Source organism: Rhinatrema bivittatum, chromosome 1 (genome assembly GCF_901001135.1).
Source record: "Rhinatrema bivittatum chromosome 1, aRhiBiv1.1, whole genome shotgun sequence".
Classification (NCBI taxonomy): domain Eukaryota; kingdom Metazoa; phylum Chordata; class Amphibia; order Gymnophiona; family Rhinatrematidae; genus Rhinatrema; species Rhinatrema bivittatum.
The window spans coordinates 227,114,562-227,137,605 of record NC_042615.1 but is presented as its reverse complement, the minus strand read 5'-3'; the positions used below and the strand labels follow the sequence as shown (position 1 = coordinate 227,137,605).

Below are 23,044 nucleotides of genomic sequence, written 5' to 3'. Positions count from 1 at the left end.
TAATGTGCTTTGTTGTGACCAAGTCCTTGCTGCTGACCTGCTGCTTGCCCATCTTGGTCATGGGCTTGAGGTACTACTACAGTAGAAAAGTTATCCTCAGCTATCTCGACTTTGCGCTACACACGGACATGTCTGATATTGAACACTATTACATGAAACCGCCAGGTGAGTATTATGCCACCGACCCACAATATCATGAAGAAAAAAATCCTTCCCCTATCACAACTAGCTTGTAGTCTTTTCTTCGTGGCAACATCTGAGAGTAAAAACTCCAATTAGGGGGAAAACTAGTTGAAGAGCCTGTGCATGCTGCTGTAAGCTATGGAATCAGCACAATGTTGTATGGTGCTCTTTTGTGCCGTCTCTGGTTGAAGACTTGGCATGATTGGTATATTGAAACAAAACAGCACAGGAGTGCTTTTTTTTTTTCAAGGAAAATAGGCAGACTGTCCTTTTTTTTTTTTTTTTTTTTTTTTTTTTAAACAAGGACAGTCAGGATCTCAACACATTACACCAGCTGGCTCTGTACTATCATGAACAAGAAGAGCTCGGTCAACATTTACAAACAACAAAATTTGTATGTTTTTCCAAACTGATTTAAGGTAGCTACATAACTTTATTGAAACCTATTCCAGTTCAGTAACTTATGTTAAGATCCAAAAACAGTGGGTTGCTTTGTCCAAATTACAGTGCATCTTTTTAAAGTGTTTGAACTAAACTTTGTCTATTTGGGTTTTTTTTTTTTAATTTTCTAAACCAATTAAATGTTAATTAAGAGTTGTAGCATAAACCAAAGCCAGGGATTTTCTAAAGCTTTTTAGAGTTCAAACTGGAATGCAGTTGTGGCTAAATAACCTTTTTTCTTTTTTTTTTTTTTTGACAGTGCTTCCGTTCCAGGGTTACCTGTGGAAATATGGGCAAATTTTATATAGGTTAAACTCAGGAACTATTTAAAAGCAAATGTCACTTTGAACCCATATTAGGTGCTACAAACCATCTTTTCTTGGGTTTGTAAATTGCATTAAATGAGTGAGTAGTTATGCTAAAATGCATTACATAGTTGCTCAATTCTTGTGGATCACATTCTGTTCAAAAGCATCAAATATCTTCCTAATGATCACACTTGGAGTGAAGGTCTTGCTCTTAAATCTGTACAGCTTTTTGCTGCTTTTGAAAACTGAAGACACAAAAATTGTGAAAGTAAGTTCTGCAGCAGGTCAAAACATGGGTGTTTGTGGAGGGGTGACCCCTTTTCTTCCCATAACCTTATCTGAAAATTCTTTCCAAGGTCATAAAGATCTTTGTAGAGTTGTCATTGTGTGATTGTACATAGAGAGGTGGGAGGCAATTGAACCAAATCACAGCATTTAAAAAAAAAAAAAAAAAGCTCTTCTAATAAAATTAGATTTCAAGGTATACATTGCTTAGTATCTGCATATCACCAGTGTCAGGCCATTGGCAGTCAGTAATTGTCTGCTGCCATATACACAGATGGGATAACATTTACAATGAGAAGTTCCCTGCTGTTTGCCATCTGATATAGTGTCTTAAGGACCACACACTAGGATGAGTGGAAACATGCTGCATATGTCTGTTTTTACATAGTTCTAGATTTCAACACAGATGCCTGCTGTCAACTAATCAGCCTTCAAACCACATATTTGGGCAACTTGTAGTGTTCTGGAGGAGCAATGTTCCAGTAGCCGTATTGGTCCTGCAAGAAACTGGATTGCAGGCACTAATGCCTCTTGAGGCAACACAATTATCCAGTGGTGTTGCAGATGAGTATTTTAAGATTACAGTTCAAGACTGGACCAGTGAGAGCTGGAAAGCTCACATGCAACATCATTCAAGGATTCTTATGTTCCAATTAAAGGTGTTGGAACCTGCTCAGAATCTGGTGTTCTAGAAAGTATTAAAAACAAAACTAAAAACCCTGTGCAACACAGCAAAGTGATCCATTGATAAAACAAATTTTCTTCGAATTGAGGAGATTAGAGCAAGTCTCTGTATATGTAGAGCAATTGGTATGTGAAAACCTGGTAATCTGTTTAGATCTTAATGGTAACTTTTATACAAAAGTTAACAGAATAGTCTAACCTGCCTTGTGGATAGACTTGACCTGAGTCATTAGGGCCAATGCAATACAGTGCACTGAGCCCAGCATACTGTATAACCTGCAATTGGACGCGGGTTGTAGAGGCGCTAACTAATCTTTCTATGCAATAAAGGGATTACCGCCTCTACAACGCACATCCAACGTGGCGTGAAATTAATAGCGCTTATCACATGTAAATGAGGCTATTAGCTATTCACTCCCTGTGCAAAAAAAAAAGTGCGTTTAGGATGCACATTTCAGAGATCAGAAATAAATGCCTGCCCGGAGCAGGCGTTAATTGCTGAGCGCTACTAAAACTAGTACAGAAAAGCAGAAAAAAACAGCTCTTTTGTACTGCCTCCTACTTAATATCCCTGGGATATTAAGGGGGAGGAACAACTCTTTAAAAAAAAAAAAAAAAAATAAAAATAAAATAAAAATTTTTTTTAAAAAAGCACTGGCAGGGGTTTGGAAAATGGACGCTGGTTAATTCAGCGTCCAATCTCCGAACCTGACTACCGGCACCAGAAGGTGTGTATAAAATCAATATTAAAATGTAGGGCACTCAAAATTTATTCACTCCGCTTATTGTGGATTGGTCCCTTTGTCACATGTCAGTGAAAAGGACCAATGGGCAATAAGTGAAGGAGTGAATAAAATATTAAGTGCCTGACACTTTAATATTGATTTTATCCACTCCTTCTGGTGCCGGTAGTCAGGTCCCGATGGTCGCTGAATTAACAGGTGTCCATTTTCCAAACCCCTGCATGTGCGCTGGTTAGGAAAAATTCAGTGTCCGTTTTCTTAACCGGCGGACAGCCACCACAGTGGACCTCATTCCGGCTTGCGCTGTCAGTGAGGTGCCAGGGGTGTGCAATTGCCCCTAGCACCTCCTTGACAGCGCGAGCCCTAATTTAAATAGTGCATCGTGCCCCCAGGAGAGGTGCCTGGGGGCATGTTATGAAAGCGGGTGCTGAATACACAGTACCCGCTTTCAGCACGAGTTTTTTTGCATCTGCCCCATTGTTATGTAAAGCAGTGTTTCCTGGGTTAGTCTCAGAGTAACTAGCCAGTAAAGCTTTCAGTATATCTAAAATGAATATGCATGAGAGACTAGCATGCACTGCCTCCATTGCATGGAAATCTGTCATGTATGTTGTGACTATCCTGCAAACCAGACTAGTACTTCCTAGCCAGTCTAGTTTTCAAGATAGTCACAACATGCATGAGATTTCCATGCAATGGAGACAGTGCATGCTTGAGACACTAATGTAAAGTCCTAATCTCTGAGCAATCATTTACCAAAGCTCCTGAAAATTACTCTGCTGGCCTAATCTTGTTGCTTACATGTGCGGTGTATATATCTCTGCTTTGAGTCAGTCTTGTTCTGGTTTTAACTCTGAAAGAGCTTTTAATCTGTAGCAGTTCATTGTGCTTGCAAGGCTTGGCGGTGCCAGCATGGGCTTTTGGTCCTCTTGTGCTATGTCCAGTCCTGTTCTCTAGCAGGATGTGCTATATATACTGGCTTTGATTGCATTTTTATGATCCAGACAGACCAAGACCCACGATGCTTTAAATAGCAAAGCCTTTGGCTACAAGCTACCTTTCTGCTCATCAATTCATGTCTGAAAGAGAAGGCTATGCAGTATGACTTGGAACTCTTTGACTAACATGATCACCTGAAGAGTTTTGAAGAGTCCTTTTTTTTTTTTTTTTTCTCCCAAATACCAAAACAGCATTTAAGGATTTAGGGTTTTAGGGATGACTATAGTTCAGCCCCTTAAGATTTGATTTATATCCACCTATTCTCCAGTGTGTGGTTCTGGTTCAATAAGTCTGGACACAGTATTTCACTGTGCTGACTGAGCAATAAAACATTGTGTTGCCTGAAAGGTAGATGCTGAAAAACTGAATATTGCAATACATGGAGATACTTTAACAGTGAAAGTTTTGAAATGGTCTATATGGAGGCTGATGTACTTTACCAGCATTATGCATTTTGTCCCTATGAAACTTGTTCTGTGTGCCCGTGGAGGGCAGTGTTTAAAGATCTAGCCAGTTAGATCTCTCCTGACTCAAAATTGCCTTGCACAAAGGTAAATGTAGGTAGCTTAGTGAAAATTTGATTACATGTCTTGGAGGGGGGGGGGGGAGATGGGTGGACTCCCCATCTCCCTCTCCCTCATAAGCTGAGCCAGTCCTGGCTTTGCTCACTTGCATTAAGATGCAGTAGTCCTGCTTTTTGTCAAAGGAACTCAAACTGGATTTCCCTATTAACATATCTGTATGTATCTCTTATGTTCTCTATGCCTTGTTCTGTCTTGGGCCTACCTTTTTAGGAAAAGGTGAGAGATCAAATGTTTATAAATGGAACTGTAAGGAGGTGAAACAAGGACTGATGTGATCTTGTCTCCATGGATACTGAGCTATATAATCCCTGTTCTGGTTTTTTTTTTTTTTTTTTGCCCCTCATGTGCAAGCAAAACAGTCTTACATATCACTAGAAAGAAAATCAGATTCTGTTTAACTAGAATAAATCTGGTCTCTGCTTGCTGAATCCAGTTTAGAGCATCCCCTTGCCTATATCTGCTGCTTTCCATTTTAAACTAAAGCCTTCATTTTAAGCAAACATTGTATACTTGTCAACTTGCTCTTTTACAAATCAGCTGCTATGTACTTAATACAGTGACTTTTTTTTCCACAGATAAAGTGGAAAACAAGCAATGAATAACTAACTGGAAGCTTCTGAATTTCTGCAAACATGCATAGCTCATTTAAGTGTTGACCTGTTGACTGTCTCCTTCCTAATAGTTCCCCAGTTTGGCTAAATGCTAGGGGCTGTACACCCTCAAATACTAGTTACCATGTCATATATGCTCTAGTTTACTTAATGTGCTGGGAGTAAAGGGAGGGGGAAAGAATTAAAGTAAGCCATGAAGCTGCTCTTCTGGACCTGCTTTCCTTCTGCACATCTTTGTCCTCTTTTTGTACTGTTTTCCATATCTTACTCTGGGGTAGGCAGGTCTGGTTTTCAGGGCATCCATAAATATGCATGGCATTTGCATAGAGAGAAGGTACTGCATGCAAACTTATTTGTGAACACTTGGTGTTCCACCTTTCCCAAAACTGGTCTCAAGGTAGATATAATACATCTTAAACATCTGTCAGTCAAATCAGAAAATGCAATTAATGTAGCATTGGCTTCCAGCCTAGAAAAACCCAGTTGTGTCCCTGATGTAGATAGTAGTCCCTTTGTCAGTGGTTCAGGAAGCTGAGCTGAAGATGTGAGTCTATTCATTGCAAATATCATGAAAACACTCCAGGGCCAGAGTTGCCTAATCTGTTTTACTCCCTCGATTTGTCAGGCTTGAGTGAGCATTCTTGTGAAGGAAGGCTTGGGAAGACGGAGGTTTCACTTGGCATTCTGGCTTCTGTTTTTGCCCATACCATTTGATTTCCTTTGCTGTTTCTGGGAGCGGAGAGCACATAAAATAAGCTGCTAACTTCCCTAGTTCTGCATTTGAAAGCCATAGATACTGAGATACAATATTCACTCCCCTTCTCAGGACCTGCCATGCTGAAGATTCCCAATGGAATGAATTGATTTTGACATAGGTACTCTGAAGATACTTGGCACTAAAAAATGTCAGAAGGTAAATGGTCTGTGAAAAGATAAGGCAAAAGGGCAGAACCAGAGGAAATACTCCAAAATATGTGGAACTTATAGAATGTTTGCATGCATTGTTTAATAGGTATCTATGGCATATAGAGTAAGGATGGTGGTAGGCTTATGAATGAATCAGTTGTATGTATGGTGATTGAAGTTAATGGTTGTATTGGATTCTTATTTGCCACCAGAGCTTCCAAGTTATGACCAGTATATCACTTTTCTGTTGACCATGTTTCTAAAAAGGTTCTTCTATTTTATATCATGCACTCATTCACTTCAGATCATGTTCCAGTTAATATTCAGAAAACTCCTAGAACACCACATTTCAAATTTTACTGTCTCTTTACAATAACTGTAACTTCACTTTTGTAGCCTAGCATGAAGGTGTATGCTCAGTCTTTTTCTGTATCTCTAAATCTGGTTTCTTCAAAGCGCCTTTTATAGTAAAGTCACTTTTTGGTATGTCTACTCTTTACTACTGTAGACCTTTTTCCATAATCTGTGATCCAACTACCTAAACACTATTCAACTTATTTCAGTTTTCCTCCATCAGCAAATATAGTATTTTGGGATAAAGTGAGGCAGTTAGTGGCCATAAGATTAGAGCCACTGTATTTATTGTAATTCTCCTGACAACCAATCTCTTTGGAGCTCTCAAGGACCAGTTTGATCCCCATGACAATTGTTTTTTATACCAAACCAGGTGACCTGTCCCATTTTAAAGTTCCTGCTTACCAGTGCTGTCCATAATGCAGAAGGTGACTTGACAAGAGGATTGAGGCAGATATTGATAACACCTAATTATTCCAATGCTTCTCTAACAAGGAATCTTGAATGGCACCCTGGCCTTTTGGCCGTAGACATAGCAGAACATCACAGCTATGGGAAGGGAAATACTGGAGATTTTGCATTCATGTATTAACCAGGTGAGAATGAATGAGTGCTGGAAACCTTGCAGGTAAGGATGAAGTGAAACTTGACATTCATTCCTGATATTTTAATGTTGACCTTTCTGCTGCCTTCCCCAATCCTGTCAACCCAGCTACCAAATGCATATTTCCTGATGTCTAGTGAAAACCTGCTGGTGGGGCAATTGACCAGAGTATGAGATGCATTTCAGATGCTTTCCGGCCTTAAAACATAAAAGCTAACTGTCATGCTGAAATACACAGCAGGAAAAAGATACTGGTAAAACAAAGGGCCAGTTCCCTGAACGAACCCGGATCATTCCAGACTCCTGGGCTTGTACATCTCTGGCAGCAGATGGAGACAAAGTTTAACTGACACTGCCTGCTAAGCACTGGGTCCACCTGCAGTTCCTCAGTATTTCTGTCTCCAGCAGATGGTGACAGTTGCATTCTCCTGCAGTTTCTGGTAGGGTGGTTTTTTTTTTTCCTTTTTCAGTTTCTCAGGAGCATTTCTCCCAGGGGTCGGGTTCCCTGGGGGGAACCCTTCCCTGTTTGGTTGAGGTGGAAAAGCTGGAGGTCTGTAACCTTTTTTTGTATGCTCACTCTAGCTCCCACCAGTGAGGTGCAAATCTGGTGGTCTAGATCCCTCCCTTCACGAAGCAGTCTAGGTTGCTTTTTAGCTCTGGGCAGCTGCTTTTTGTCATTAGGGCGCTCTCCTAGTTTTCAGGCTGAGCTGAAGCTGGACAGCTCCTCTTAGCCTTAGGAAAGCAGAGACCCTGTCTTTGTAAAGTTAAAAAAAAAAATAAAAAAAAATATATATATATATATATATATTTTCTGCAGCAAGGTTCTGTCTCATTTTTTGGGGGATGATCTCGCTGTGCTCCATGGGTAATCACGTGCTATGGTTCGGTTGGCCCTGCCACTCATGTGGCGCGGTTCCTGCCCACCTCAGCCCTCTCTCTGCTCAGCTTAGCAGGTGGTGAGGGACTTTCTTTCCCCTCCCCCTGTGAAACGCTGGCACGCCTGGCCTCCTTCTGCCACCCTTATGGTTGCTGTTGGATGGTGTTTCCCACGTCCGGTCTCAGCCAGTGTGGGAACGGTGGCCATTTTAGGTTCCCCGGCAGACTTTGGGGGGGGGGGGGGGGCTGGAGGACACCCCCTCCTCAACTTTCCCCAGTGCACCAGGGCCCTGAAGGAGGGGGCAGGGGAGCCTGGATGAGGCACTGATGGTGGATTTAGCTCAGTCAGGGGGGCACTGGGCCTACAGGGTCTGCTCCCTGCAGTTTCTCCCCAGAATTTATTTTACTGCTCCACCATGCTTTTTTGGCACAGCAGTAAGGGTCAGACCTTTTAGCTGGGGGACATGGCCCCTCCTCCTCCCTCCCCAGCCATGCAGGTGGCTGGGTCTGGCTCTGTTCAGTCACGAGATACTTTGGCCCCCCCCATGGTGCAGCATTTACTGAGGCCACTGCAGTCAGAGAGGGAGATGGAGGGTTCCGGAGGGCCCTTAGACTCCTGGGGATACAAGGCTCCCCTTGGAAGGGGGTTCAGCCCCTAATCGTGGGGCGGACGACCCATATGGTGCGGACCCGGATGCTGCCAATCCAGGGAACAATGTAGCTGATATGCCAGGGTCCACGGCCAGACCCAAGATTCTTAGTTTATTTCATCGGGAGGAATTGGCCCCCTCAGTCAGATTCAGACCTAGATGGAGCGGACCTGGTTCTAGATGGGACTCATGGTCCTCCCTCTACTTTTCCCTACCAAAGGTCTATGCAGAGGATGGTGGACCAGGAGTGGAGTTCTCTGGATGTGGGATTACAGGTGGTTCAAGCTATGTCAAAGCTCTATCCCTTAACCAAGCAGACCTCTTTGCTGTGCCGAAGGTGGACACTGTGGTATCGGCTATCACCAAGAAGATGACTATTCCAGTTGTGGGGGCTGTGGCTTTAAGCTGGAGATTCACCTCAAGCGGCTCTTTGAGGTTTCTGCTTTGAGCCTTCAGGCGGCTATTTGCACCAGCTTCATGTAGTGGGCATGCTTGCGTTGGGTGCTACAGCTGCAAGGGGACCAAGCTGGTCTTGCGGAGTGCTTGGAAGCTTCAGTGGTATACGTAGCTGATGCATTGTATGACTTAGTACGGGCCTCTTCTCGGCTTATGGCTTCTGCGGTGTCAGCCAGGAGATTATTGTGGTTGTGGCACTGGTCGGTGGATGTTTTGTCCAAATCTCAGTTGGATTCCCTGCCGCTTAAGGGCTGTTTTGTATTTTTGTTTTGTTTGGAGAGGACCTCGAGCAGTTGGTGAAACAGGGGACAAAGTCCACAAGTTGCCAGAGGATAGACCTAAGTCCAAATAGTTCTTTCAGTCTTGGGCCCATTTCCATGAAGGCAGAAGGCCTTGATATGCGAGGGGGGGTGGGGGTGGGGGGGCAATGGTCCACAGAGGCAGTTTGCAGGCTGTGGTCAGTCCTGGGTGCAGACTTTTTGGGGAGCTCAGAGGCCCTTTAGAGCCCTAGGGACAAAGTCCTCCCAATGAGGTGAGGCTGGCCCACTACATCATTCCCTTCTTAGGGGGGCGTCTAGCACTTTTCTACGAGGAGTGGGCCACTCTTACTCAAGATCAGTGGGTCCTCTCGATCATAAGACTGGTACGCTTTAGAATTTGCTCGACCCGTCCACAACCTCTTTTTGGTCTCTCCTTGCAGTTTGGGAGACCTTGGACAGGTTCTGGGGTTTAGGAGCTATGGTGCAGGTTCCCCTGGAAGAACGGGCACTGGGTGGTACTCAGTTTTTTCATGGTTCCCAAAAAAGAGGGCACATTTTGGACTTAAAGTGTAAATGCAGTGCTGAAAGTCCCCGGATTTTGCATGGGAAAACCTTAAGTCAGTGATTGTGACAGTTCGCAGTTGGGAGTTCCTAGCATCCTTGGATCTAACAGAGGTGTCTTCATATCCCCATTCATTGGGATCATCAATGTTTATCTGAGGTTCATGGTTCTGTCAGCATTTCCAGTTTCAGGCCCTTCCGTTCGGCCTAGCCACAGTGCCGTGGACCTTCACCAAGATAATGGTGGTAGTGGCAGCAGCCTTGCGGCATGAGGGAGTTCTGGTACATCCTTATCTTGATTGGCTCATCAGGGCAAAGTCTGAGGCCAATTGTCATTCAACTCCTTCAGTTGCTGGGCTGAATGGTGAATTTCGCCAAGAGCCATCTCAATCCAACCCAATATCTTGAGTATCTGGGAGCCCAGTTTGATACTAGCATGGGCAAGGTGTTCTTGACAGATGAGAAAGCAAACAAATTGCAGTCACAGATCCAGTCTATTGGCGTTGTGGGTGCTCAGAGCTTGGGGGTTTTTTTTTTGTTTTGAAGGTTCTGGGATCCATGGCTTCCACCCTAGAGTTGGTTCCCTGGGCTTTTGCACATATGAGACATTACAGAAAGCTCTGGCACAATAGAATCCACTGTCAGAGCTTTTTCATCAGCTGGTATCTCTGGATGTTCCTCAGAGTGCCTCTTGGTGGCTCCAAAGTCTCACCACCTTCGGGGAGTCGTCATAGAGGTACCAGATTGGATTGTTACTACCAATGCCAGTCTGTCTGGTTGGGGGGTAGGTTGCCAGCTTCAGTCAGCTCAGGGTGTGGTGTCGCTGGTAGAGTGCTCCTGGTTTATCAATTGCTTGGAGACCAGGGCAGTGCGATTAGCATTGCTGGCCTTTCTACCAAATGTCCAAGGTCATTCAGTCAGAATTCTGACAATGCAATGACCATGGCTTATATTAATCAACAAGGTGGTACTAAGAGCCGGATGGTAGCTCAAGAGGCTCAGGAGTTAATAATCTGGGTGGAGGCACACTTGACCCAGATAGCAGCCTCTCATATTGCAGGCAGCGAAAATGTCCAGGCATTTTCTAAGTTGCAGTCTTCTAGATCTGGGTGAATGGGAACTGTCAGTGATGCAGCTCATTTGCAAGAAGTGGGGTTCTCCACGTGTAGATCTGATGGCATCTCACCACAATGCAAAAGTGCCATGATGTTTCAGCCGCAGATGACTATGGAGCCAAGGGAGTCTACGCTCTAGTAATTCCTTGACCTCTTGAGTTCTACTTTGCTTCCTCTGGTGGGCAAGATTTTGCGCAGAATAGACACCCGGGGGATGTCTTAATTGGTGGCTACATAGTAGCCACGTCACCCATTGCTTGTGGATCTCGTCAACTTGGCTATGGACAGTCAGATTTATAGTTGTCACCTCACTCATCTGCTCCATCAAGGTCCCATATTTTTCGATCAGTCAGATCACTTCTGGCTAGCAGCTTGGCTTTTGAGAGGCAACATTTAAGGCACATGGGTACACAGAGCCGGTTATTACTACTTTTCTGCATGTGAGGTGCATGTCTACCTCAATGTCTTATGTCAGTCTGGAAGGTTTTTGAGGTTTAGTGTATGGCCAAAGATGTTGCTGCTTTTTGGGCTCTGGTGTCCCAGATTTATCCTTCCTGCATGATGGCTTGGGCAAAGGCTTGGCATTTAACTCTGAGTTCAAGTAGCGGCTCTGACCTCTTTGCAAGGGATGATTGACTGAAGATCTTAGTCTTCTCATCCTGATATAAAGTTTCTTCAAGGGGTCAAGAATTTACGTCCTCCAGCAGAGAAAGTCTGTCCATCTTGGAATCTTAATCTGGTCCGTCGAGCTTTGTGTGAACCACCTTTTGAGCTTCTTTGTAGGGTGACTGTTACGCTTGGGCTCCGGTCAGGAGGCGTGAACACCACCCAGCAGGGTGGCTCCAGGTGGAGAGAGACAGGAAGCTAGAAACAGTGTCTGGTTCCAGGCTGGGTCAAGGCAGGCAGCAATAAGCAGTGTCTAGTTCAGGCTGGGTCAGAGCAGGCGGCAAGGAGCAGAGTCTTAAGTTCAGGTTGGGTCAGGGCACAGTAAGCAGGGCAAGGCAGGTCAGAAGGCCCGTAGGCCACACACACACAGAAGGCCCGTAGGCCACACACCATAAGCGGGGCAAGGCAGGTCAGAAGGCCCGTAGGCCACACACACACACAGAAGGCCCGTAGGCCACACACCATAAGCGGGGCAAGGCAGGTCAGAAGGCCCGTAGGCTCCACACACACAGACAGAAGGCCCGTAGGCCACACACCATAAGCAGAGCAGGGCAGGTCAGAAGGCCCGTAGGCCACACACACACAGAAGGCCCGTAGGCCACACACCATAAGCGGGGCAAGGCAGGTCAGAAGGCCCGTAGGCTCCACACACACAGACAGAAGGCCCGTAGGCCACACACCATAAGCAGAGCAGGGCAGGTCAGAAGGCCCGTAGGCCACACATACACAGAAGGCCCGTAGGCCACACATACACAGAAGGCCCGTAGGCCACACACCGTAGTCAGGGCAAGCAGGTCAGAAGGCCCATAGGCCACACATACACAGAAGGCCCGTAGGCCACACACCGTAAGCAGAGCAGGCAGGTCAGAAGGCCCGTAGGCCAGGTGAGAACAGCGAGGAAGGAGGCCCGAAGGCCGCGCAAGGCAAGGCAAGGAAAGGCCCGAAGGCCGCGCAGGGCAAGGCAAGGAAAGGCCCGAAGGCCGCGCAAGGCTAGAGCAGGGAGCCCAGGTGAGCTCGATGCCGAAGCACCGAGGCAACTGTCAGGCAGGGTTATAAGGACACACCCAGAGCACAGAGTGGACAGATAAGATGGACTGGGCCTGTCCGGAAAGCCAGCACTAGAGGGACCCCTGGTGGTGAGGCGGTTGCACTGCAGCCAAAACTGTAACAGTGACTCTTAAGGATTTGACCTTGAATGTTGTTTTCCTGGTAGCCGTTTGTTCAACATGGAGAATATCAGAGTTGCAGGCTTTATCTTGTAGGGATCCATTCCTACAGATTTCAAATTCAGGGGTGTCCTTATGGACAGTTCCATTTTTACTTCCCAAGGTGGTCTCAGCTTTTCATGTTAATCAGATGGTCTAACTTCCAGCTTTTCTCAATTTGGATGCTTCTCATACGCGGGAACTCAGGTGTTTGGACTTTCGGAGAGCCTTACTGAGATATCTGGAGGTGACCAATGCCTTTTGGAGATCTGATCGCCTATTTGTTTGTTTTTTGGAGCGGCACGAAGAAAGGGCTCCAGGCTTCCAATGCTACCATTGTGAGGTGGCTCAAGGAAGCTATTGGGTCAGCCTGTATTCTTAAGGGCCGCCAGCCCTTACGGGCTCATTCTACTCTCACAAGTGGCCTTGTGGGTGGAGGCTCAGTTGGTGTCTGCATGAGATTTGTCAGGCAGTTATATGGAAGTCTCTACAAAATGTCTCAAAAGTATCGCCTAGACATCCGGGATCCAGAAACTCATTCTCTCAGCGAGAGTGTTTTGTGAGTGGGACTTTCCAGGTTCCACCTCAACTAGGGGGCTTTGGTACATCCCAAGAGTCTGGAATGATCCAGGTACGTACAAGGAAAGGAAAATGGTTTTTACCTGCAGAATTTTGTTCCTGTAGTACCATGGATCATTCCAGAGCCCGCCCACTTGATGGAGGTGGAAAGTCTTCCGCTCAGCTGTGCTTTTTTTTTTTTTTTGCATGCTTGGGCACATATCATACTGAGGAACTGTAGGTGGCACCAGTGCTTATCAAGCAGTGTCAGTTACTTTGTCTGCATCTGCTGGCACAGATGCATAAACCCAGGAGTCTGGAATGATCCATGGTACTACAGGAACAAAGATTTAGGAAAGAACCAATTTTCCTATTCTTTAAGGCTTTTCTCATTTTATGTGTATGGGAAGAACCTTGGTGAATGAGGTATCAAGTAAATTAGAAAGTTCTGATAGAGGTTGTAAAAAGCTGAGGCCAGACTTATTTGAATACAGAGCATGCAAATAAAACTATTCCAAACTGCCTCTATCTGGGAAGCAGGTTTATGAATACACACAAATAGAAATACAAACCAGATTTAATGACTATGCAAGAAGACTGAAAAATAAGACTGGAGTTAGAATGTATGGTACTAAATCAAGATAATAAATGCCAGGTGTCTGAGACCTGGTTGAAGGAGTATAATCAATGGGACATGGATACTAGGGTACAAGTTTGCTCTGTCGATATAAGATAGAATTGGAAAGTTGGCTGTGTTTAGAATATTGTTAAGCAGGATGTTTTTTTGCAAGAAACAGTTTGCATGCTGCAATCCTCATGAATAGAAATTTCAAGGGTAAAAGGAAAGGGTATAGCAGTGAGCAATATATTTGCCACTTGTTTGGCCAGGATGAGGAAACAGACTGTAACATGCTAATGGATTAGACTGGCTGGTAACATGGAAGACTTAAGATACCCAAGTATTGGATAATAGAGATGAGCTTCGTTTTTCTGGCTCGGGTGAGATTTCGGTTCGGGCGCTTCGTGGGAAAACTCGTTTTCCCACGGATCGTTTTTTGCCAAAAATGAAACTGGAACCCGAAACCGGAAAAACAAATAAAAAAAAAAAACAAAAAAAACCCACACGCGAATCGGGGGGGGGGAACCACACCAACCCTTCACATTTTATTTTTATACCCCCCACCACCATCCCAATCCCTCCCCAAGACTTACTAAAAGTCCCTGGTGGCCCAGCAGGGTCCCGCGAGCGATCTCTCCCTCCCTCCATGCCGTTGGGCCTGCTATAACTCAAAATGGCGCAGATAGCCTTGCCCTTACAATGTCATATTCAGGAGTGCAATATAAGAGACTAATGCTGACAAGTCTGATTTTAAAGTTTTAAAACTGAACTATAGCAATATATTAATTAAATATTGGATGTTTAAAATTTTATAGCTTTATTCTAACCAAATCATAGTCACTACTTTTAGATGTGAACGATATGTCAACAGCTGTCATTGTTAAAGGTGCTGCCATGAGAAAAATGAAGGCAAGACACTTGTATTACCGCCGCATCTCTTGCACTCACTTTTGTAGATATGTATTTCAATTACAAAACTAATAAAAATATTAACAGGGTAAGAACTCTCTAGACAATTCCTCTTCCTCTGATAAAAGTCAAAACAAAATTAGTATAGTACATACAAGTAAAGGCCTATGATGTATGTCCTTCGATATTGGAACAGGTAATTGCCTTCGCTGTAACAATCAGTATTCCGTTCTCAACAATAACAGAACAATAATAAAGAATAAAACATAGATAAGAACCACGTTAGAACATAATGAAATAACTTCATTAGGGATGTTGTCCATGTACTTCATTATCACTACTTTATCCGGTCTCCCCCAATTCCCTCCCTCCCTTCCCCTACCCCCTCTCTAGTCTTTCCTATTGTGTTTTCCCAAATAACATGTAAATAGCAGGTAGATACAGGTAAGGTACAGGAACTTTATATTATGGAGTCCATGGTGCTAATGGTATGGGGATATGTCCAGAGAAGCGTCTAATCTTAGAAGTGGATCGATGGAAAGAATGTACAGCAAAAGCAATAGGACAGCCTTGTCTAACTTCCCTCTAGATCTGTATGTCCCTTCATAAAAGCCCATTAGCCATTATGTGAGAAATCAGTTTGTCATAAGATATAGATAGATATATAGATATATATTGCAAAAATTCATCCCGAAAACCAAATCTGTGAAGAACCAAGAACAGATATGTCCAAGACACACGGTCAAAACACTTTCTCGGAATCAAAGCCGATTAGCTAGGGCTGGGATATTTTGAGTTTGACACAGTTAAACTAATCACAGCTTTTACTATGTTTGTGTTTGCTTTCCGGCCTTAACAAAATCTACGTGGGTAGGGGAAATCAATGAGGCCAATATTAAATTTAGCCGTTCAGCTAACACTTGCACTAATAGTTTTAAGTCACAGTAAAGTAAGGATATTGGCCGATAAGCAGGTAGTAAGGGATCTTTGCCCAGTTTAGGGAGTACCGTAATATGAGCCAAATTTAAAGGTGGGTGGGAACTCCCTTTGAGTAAGGCCATCTGTATAAAAGTTAGAGGTGTAAGGATATAAGCAATGAGTATTTTATAAAAGTCGTATGAAAAGCCATCTGGGCCTGGGGATTTCCCAGATTGTGCCAAGTTAATCGCTTGAAGCACATCAAAAGTCTGGATGGGGGCGATTCAAGAAATCTGAGCAGTCATGATGTTGGGCAGCAGGAGGTTCTGAAAAAGAATTCTCATCTTCCCGTCCCTCAACCAGATCAGCTGTATATAATGTCTCATAGAAACATCTAAAGACTTCACTGATTTCTTTCTTTTTCATAATTGTCTCCCAAATGCGTTTTCATGCGTGTGATGTATGTTTTCTGTTCAGCATATCATACGAGGTTTTCCAGGTTTGTTTCCAAACCGGAACAATTGTTACCCCCTTACATAGGGCATATTGGGCTTGGAAATCGAGAAGTGTGTTTAGTCGTCCGAAAAGACTATATATTATGTATTCCTTTTGGCTCCCAGAGGGTTTTGATTAAGATCACTTTCTGCTTGTTTTAACAAGGTTTCTGACTGAAGAATGTCATTGTTCAGAGTTGTTTCGAAAATGGACATATGCAATTATTTCTCCCCCATAAGACCGCTTTTCCTGTCTCCCAAAAGAGTTGGGGCTCAGACATGCTGTTCGTTATTGATCAGGAAGCTTTGCCACTTATCTTAAGAAGGTGTGGAATTTGAGATCAGCTTTAAGGTGAGTTGGAAACCTCCAAAGGCGTGGAGAGGCCATGTTGGGTCTCATCTGGTATGTGACAGACCAATGAATGGTCGGAAATTACTTGAGTTTCTATGTGTTTTGTCAACCCGGAAAAAGGATTCTTTAGAAATTAAAATAGTCTATGCAGGATAGTGAAAGATGGGATCTGGAGATGTGGGTGTAGTCCCTCTCTTCTGGGTGTAATGTTCGCCAAATATCTATTAAATCGAGTTGCTGACATAAGAATACTATCTCAATTTTCTTTTTATTGCCCTTTCTGCCAGTTTTTGTTGGTAATGCTGGGTGTTTATCATGAGTGCAATTAAAATCACCTGCTAACAAGAGCGTTCCTTGCATGTGAGTGAGGAGGACATTAGAAAGATGGATAAAGGGATGGGAATAGACATTGCAGATGGTAACTAGTGTTCCAAGCCATTCCCCTATCAGTAAAATATATCTGCCTTCTGGGTCTGTCATACAGTTATGAATCTGAAAATTCGTGGTTTTGCTGATCAGTATAGCTACCCCTGCCTTCCTATTGGGAGCAGCAGCAAGGAGACATGAGCCCACCCATTCCCTCTGTAGTTTCTGGCTTTCTGTGGCAGACAGATGGGTTTCTTGTAGGCAAGCTATATCTGTATGCAGACATTTTAATGTGAGAAAGTATCTTCTTCCTCTTTTTATAGGGGATCCCAGACCATTTACGTTCCAAGAGACTAATTTATTCATTGCAGTGAAATCTTAGGTAATATGGTAACAATTCACTACTATTAAAGAGTAGGGAGACCCCCAGACTAGCCCCCCCTCATCCAACCTAGAAAATATATAAAAGCTTGATGCTGTGTCATTGAGAAACTTAGCATCTCCATTCCAGTACAGTTGTAAAGACCTAAGTGTTGCTATAAAGATGGACAAATAGGAAAGACCTGTAATTTCCCTCCTCCCTCTTCCTTGGCTAACCTCCCCCCAATATACCCAAATAACCCACACACCCCCAGTCCAAAGAAAAAAACCTCATTACTGAGGTGTTTAGGTCAAGTTCAATGTGCCCTACTCCTATCGCGAGATCCTGAAGGATTTTAAGAACATAAGAAATTGCCATGTTGGGTCAGACCAAGGGCCCAGCATTCGGTTTCCAACAGAGGCCAAACCAGGCCTCAAGAACCTGGCAATTACCCAAACACTAAGAAGATCCCATGCCACTGATGCAATTAATAGCAGTGGCTATTCCCTAAGTAAGTTTGATTAATAGCTGTTAATGGACTTCTCCTCCAAGAACTTATCCAAACTTTTTTTGAACCCAGCTACGCTAAATGCACTAACTGCATCCTCTGGCAACAAATTCCAGAGCTTTATTGTGCATTGAGTGGAAAACGTTTCTCAGATTTAGTCTTAAATGTGCTACTTGCTAACTTCATGGAATGCCCCCTAGTCCTATTATTCGAAAATGTAAATAACAGTCACATCTCGTTCAAGACCTCTCATGATCTTAAAGACCTCTATCATATCCCCCCCCTCAGCAGTCTCTTCTCCAAGCTGAACAGCCCTAACTTCTTCAGCCTTTCCTCATAAGGGAGCTGTTCCATCCCCTTTATTTTGGTTGCCCTTCTCTGTACCTTCTCCATCGCAACTATATCTTTTTGAGATTTTCCCATTAAAGTTCTCATAACTATAGATACTATAATTGAAGTGTCCACTCGCCCATATGTCAGCACTTCGCTCAGTTAATCCTGAGGGCTGCGACTGTGTACTTGCGAGTCAGAGGTTTCTTAAGGCCATTGGCCAAGCCTCAATGGCGTTTTATAATTCTAAAAAGCAATGTCCAAATATAATGCTGAGTGGGTGTGGCAACCCCACAGTGGTTTTTGAAGACTTTGATGCCAGCCTCCTCCATTTTGGCTACATGGTGTTATCCCACATCCCAATTGTCCTGTGGTGGTGCCATCATTTCAGGTATGTATAGATCCACTCAGCTGCCCATCTGCAAAGGTTGACCCACAGTATGATTGTTGGTACATTCTAGGGGTGCTCATTCTTGTCCAGCGCGCTCTCCATGAATCACATACACATACAAACAGAGCCGCAGGGCCATGCCAAAAGCTGCAAAATCTCCATATTGGCGCGGTAAGCAACATCCTTTAGAGATCAGTCACTGTCCCATCTATTATACAGCCTCAGAGAACTTAGCAGATAGTGTTTTTATGCAGAAACCAACTTGTGAAAAAGAACAGAAGTTTCAAAGTCCCATTTTTGCTGAGCAATGAACACTAAAACCAGCCCAGCCACATTGTACCAAAGAAACTTATCCAACCAAGTCACTTGTTCAATTTGTCCAGAAAAGCGCTGTCCTTGTCGGGTATTTCAAAAAGATGTGATTTTTCTCCTCGTGCCAAACTCGCAGCTTGGCTGGATATTGCAGAGAAAATTTAATTTGCATTTTATGTAAGGCAGAGCATGTTGGTGAAAAACTCTTGCAGAGCTCCAAAATTGCCGCAGAGTAGTCCTGGAAGATGCATATGCTTTGATTTTTGTATAACAATTCCTGTTTTTTGCGAAAAGCTCGCCAGATCTCATTTTTATGGGCGAAATTTAACATTTTCGCTATGACCAGCCATACTCAGCGGGTCTCTTTATTTCAATCTGTGAGCATGCTCTTTCACAAGTTTACCCCGCATATCAAGGAGGACAAGCTCCAATGGTAGCCAAGTCTCTAATACTGAGCTCAAATTTCTCGGTCGACTCGGGGAACCCTACAAAAAGCGGAATAGAAATCTCAATTAAAAAAACAAAAAACCCCCCGGAGATTAGATCGTCGTACCCTATTCTCTAAGTCATCCAGTTTTTGTTTGTATATCAGAGAGCTTTTTATCTTGGGCAGCCATTTTGACCGAGCTTGCAGTCTCATCCTCCAATAGAGAAATCTGCCCTTCTACCTGGTCTAATCGGGGATTAATTTCATTGTGTGGCGCTAACCCAGCTAATTTTGTCAAGTGCTTCTCACTACCTACTTCATATCTGCAATGGTAACAACTGTAACTGGAGTAGCCCCCTGCACTATTGCCCCCGGTCACCATCTTGGCTTCGGCTCCACGAGGCTTTTCTTTATCCTCCTTACCGCTTTTTGACGCCATTACGGGAGGAGATCTTTGCATATAAGTAACTATAGACATAAGCCTCACTCTGTTGTCACTGATGATGGTAGGAGTTTTGTTGCTGCATGGATGTAACAGGATTGTAGGAGCAGGCCCTAGGAGCCAAGGAGAAGTCAGTCCTCCTGACTCACCACATCACGTGACCTCACACACTTTTGTTTAAAAATAATATATTGCAATACCAATATTAAAAGCACTTAATGTTTAGCAAAAAAAGGTAATTAAAAGTGCAGAACTTACTTCAGCTAAGCAACTGATCACAGCAGTCACATACTGGTCAGTATCTCTGCAGACCAGAAATGCAAGATACAGAGTTTCCTGCTGAAAACTAACTTAATATATATAAAACTCTGAAAAAGTGGCAAATTTAAAATGCTATACAAAAACATAAATTGCAGTCTTAAATTTGATAACAGTAAGGTTTTTTTATTGCTTATTTTAAAACAAATTGCCATAGCACAGAACGGGGGAATTAGTGAGAAGCTAAAATCTAGTAACTGTATATAAATTCCAGGCATAAGTTGGATAAAAAAGGTGTTAACTTATTGACAAATATACATACCTCTTATTTAACATGAATACAATGTCATAAAGAATGGGGAAATTTAGTGTAGCGGCATATACTAAATGACAGATTGAAATAAAGTAGACCCACATAAGTGATAGAGCACCTGCTGCAATGGACATGCTGTGCCCTCTAGACTCATTGTTCAAATCGATACAAAGTACCATCAAAGTGAAACTTACAATGAAATGCTGCATCAGTTAACTTGTACAGCCGAGTTAAAATACCCTTGTATGAACCTTAAACATAAAAATTGATCTAGATCTAAAAAATGTGGGCAACAATTTAGTTTAATATTTATAAAAAGCAGTGTATTCAATTATTTTATATTCTAATGAATATATTATAAAAGTTTATTCCATTTGTAGCCCTAATGGGGGGATGATTTTTATTATAAACAAATGACAAACTGCCAATAAAATATTTATAAAGTATAATTTTAAAAAATGTGAAATAAAAGATTTAACAATGTGGCTAAGTTATAAGAACATAGAATAGTCAATCTTTGTCATGCGATGAGAGCAAAAATATATCTATGAATTCAAAGCTAATTTTAATAAATGTTTGCCACCTCTCCAGGTCAATGTGGGTTTATGAATTACACAAAACTTATTCATCAAATCTATGTTGAGCCATAATTGAATGTTCAACTAATGGTTTATCTTTTCTATTTACTGCACTTCTATGTTCAATAATTCTTTTATTGAAGGATGTAAATTGGAAAAAATTAGATCTTTTTACATGGGCAAATGGCTGTATGACACCTTCGCTTTTACAATTAGTGAAACTTCTCAGCAAAAAAGTCCTGTTTGTTGCAGTGATGGTAATGCTACTAGTTTTAATATTCACATTACAACCAGTACAGCTACCCCATGGCCTATGCCCTGCTGGTCTAATGTCTTTCATAGCTCTGAACGGTAACTCGGATGGTGGAAGTAGATCCTCTACATTTTTATCTCGTTTGTGAGCAACTATGTCTTTATTTATTTATTTATTGTTTTTTGTTATACCGAGTTTCATGATAGGCATCACATCAACCCGGTTTACAAATAACAAGGAGTGTAAAGCATAACGTAACGTAAAAAACAATATTTTCAATAAGAACCTTGAACTTTAAATACAGTGAATCAGAAAAAGGGAGAGGGAAAGTTACAAAAAACAAGGAAAATAAACTTGGGATGGAAGGGGAGAAATTGAACAGCACAATATTTACATTTCAGCCTATTGATACATTAGAATAGCAAGTGAAAAAATAAGACTATGAAACGGTACATAGGTAATCAAATGAATAAATATGACAGTTGTGAATGGTAATAGTATGATAAATTTAAATGATTTAAATGATTTAAATGCTGGTAAGTTCTGCATAATATGCCAATGTTTTTTTTCAAAATTTTAGTTCATCCCATTCCCTCTTGAATATCATCACTGGGAAGGTACTGTGGGCATCTACTAGCCTTTCTGTAAAAAAAAAAAAAAACAAAACAAAAAAACTCCTGACATTCTTCCTGAGCCTCTGGGAGCTTCTGATCAGGACCCCATAATTCTACAGCTTCTTTTCTATTGGAAAAGTGTAGTCTTGTGCATTAATACCTCATAGGTATGTAAATCTCATTTCCCCTTTCTCTTCTGTAGGGTATATATTTAGGTCTTTCAGTTTCTTTTTGCATAGCTTTTGGTGTAGACCTGTACCATTCTGGTTCTTTTTCTGGGCCACTTCACGTGTGTGTGTGTTTGGGTTTTTTTTGTTTTTTTTAAAGCCTCCTTAACTGAACACATACTTCCAGGTGAGGTCTCCCTAGTGACCAGTACAGGAGCATTATCTCCTTTTTCCTGCTGGTTATGCCTCTTGGCAGCCTGGCTTCCCTACCTCATCACACTGCTTTGCTACCTTGATTGGGTATCGCCCAGAGGTCTTTCTTCTGGTCCATACACTGCAGATCCTTTGGATTTTGGAACCCCAAATGCATGACTGCATTTTGATATAAAATCTTAATTGCCAAACATTTTGAATGCATTTTTTTTTACTTTTTTTACAGTGGTCTAATCTTTCAGGTATGTTCACTCTGGTGCAGACCTTACTGTCCATCTGCAAAGACACTTTTTTTTTCCTTCTGATCCTCTGCAGTATCCCTCACAAATATTGAACAAACTGGACCCAGAACTGATCCTTGAGGCACTCCACTAATTTTTCTCTGTTAAGCATGAATTAGCTGTTATGCATGGGTGACTTCATCTGAGGGCATGGACTCAGAGCTTAGTTTTACTGAGCATGCACAGGAGTTCCCACATGTGTACACTACCTCATGAGCAGCTCTTTGACTGAGCTACTACAGAAATCTCCCTATCTCAAATATTTCTACTTTTTGGGGCCTAGTACTCCTATATTCCTCATTAAATTTTTCTGCAGCTTCCTCAAATAGAATTGAGTTTATCTATCTAAAATTCTCAGGCTTTTTTCTTTTTTTAAGATTAGAACACAGCTAAGCCCAGAAGCCTGCAGCAAACTTGTTTAAGGCCTGCATCTGGGCACCAGATATAAATTATGAGTAGGTACTCAATCTGCAATTACTGTTGGGCGAAATCACAACTCAGTTGCTATAGCTGTGGTTGGGATGTCCCCTAGGGTGCAGCAGTACTGTCTGGAAGATGGGAGGCCCTAAGGAAGGTGCTGCCAGGTAAGTTTCAAGCTTCAGTAAGAAGCTGAGAAGTAGTAGTCGGTGTGGTATAGTCTGGGTAGGTAGGAAGTTCTTGTGATTGCAGGATCAAGAAGGGGATATCCCTGTAGCTTCAGCTTCTGGATCTGTCAAGTCAGAGGTTGCGTATGGCATGGATGCCTGCGGTGCAGGAGGAGGAACTGAAGTGGCACAGGGGACCCCTTTTTAGGACTGTCCCCCCCCCCCCCCCCCTTAAAGCTGAAGATCAGCACAGGGCTCTTCGGAGTGGGGCTTTCTGTGATGCTGAAGTAAGGCTTCGCCTCATC

The 23,044-nt window shown here is 42.9% G+C and overlaps 1 protein-coding gene across 3 annotated transcripts in view; it reads left to right on the top strand.

The window, feature by feature from the left end:
• The window catches only part of NAT8L (N-acetyltransferase 8 like), a 111,655-nt gene that overhangs the window by 19,162 nt on the left and 69,449 nt on the right, over positions 1–23,044 (top strand). For all 3 annotated transcript variants that reach the window (XM_029592417.1, XM_029592409.1, XM_029592400.1), the window contains one exon: positions 1–165. In XM_029592417.1, coding sequence (XP_029448277.1) covers positions 1–165 — 165 coding nt within the window. The remainder of the gene's footprint in view (positions 166–23,044) is intronic.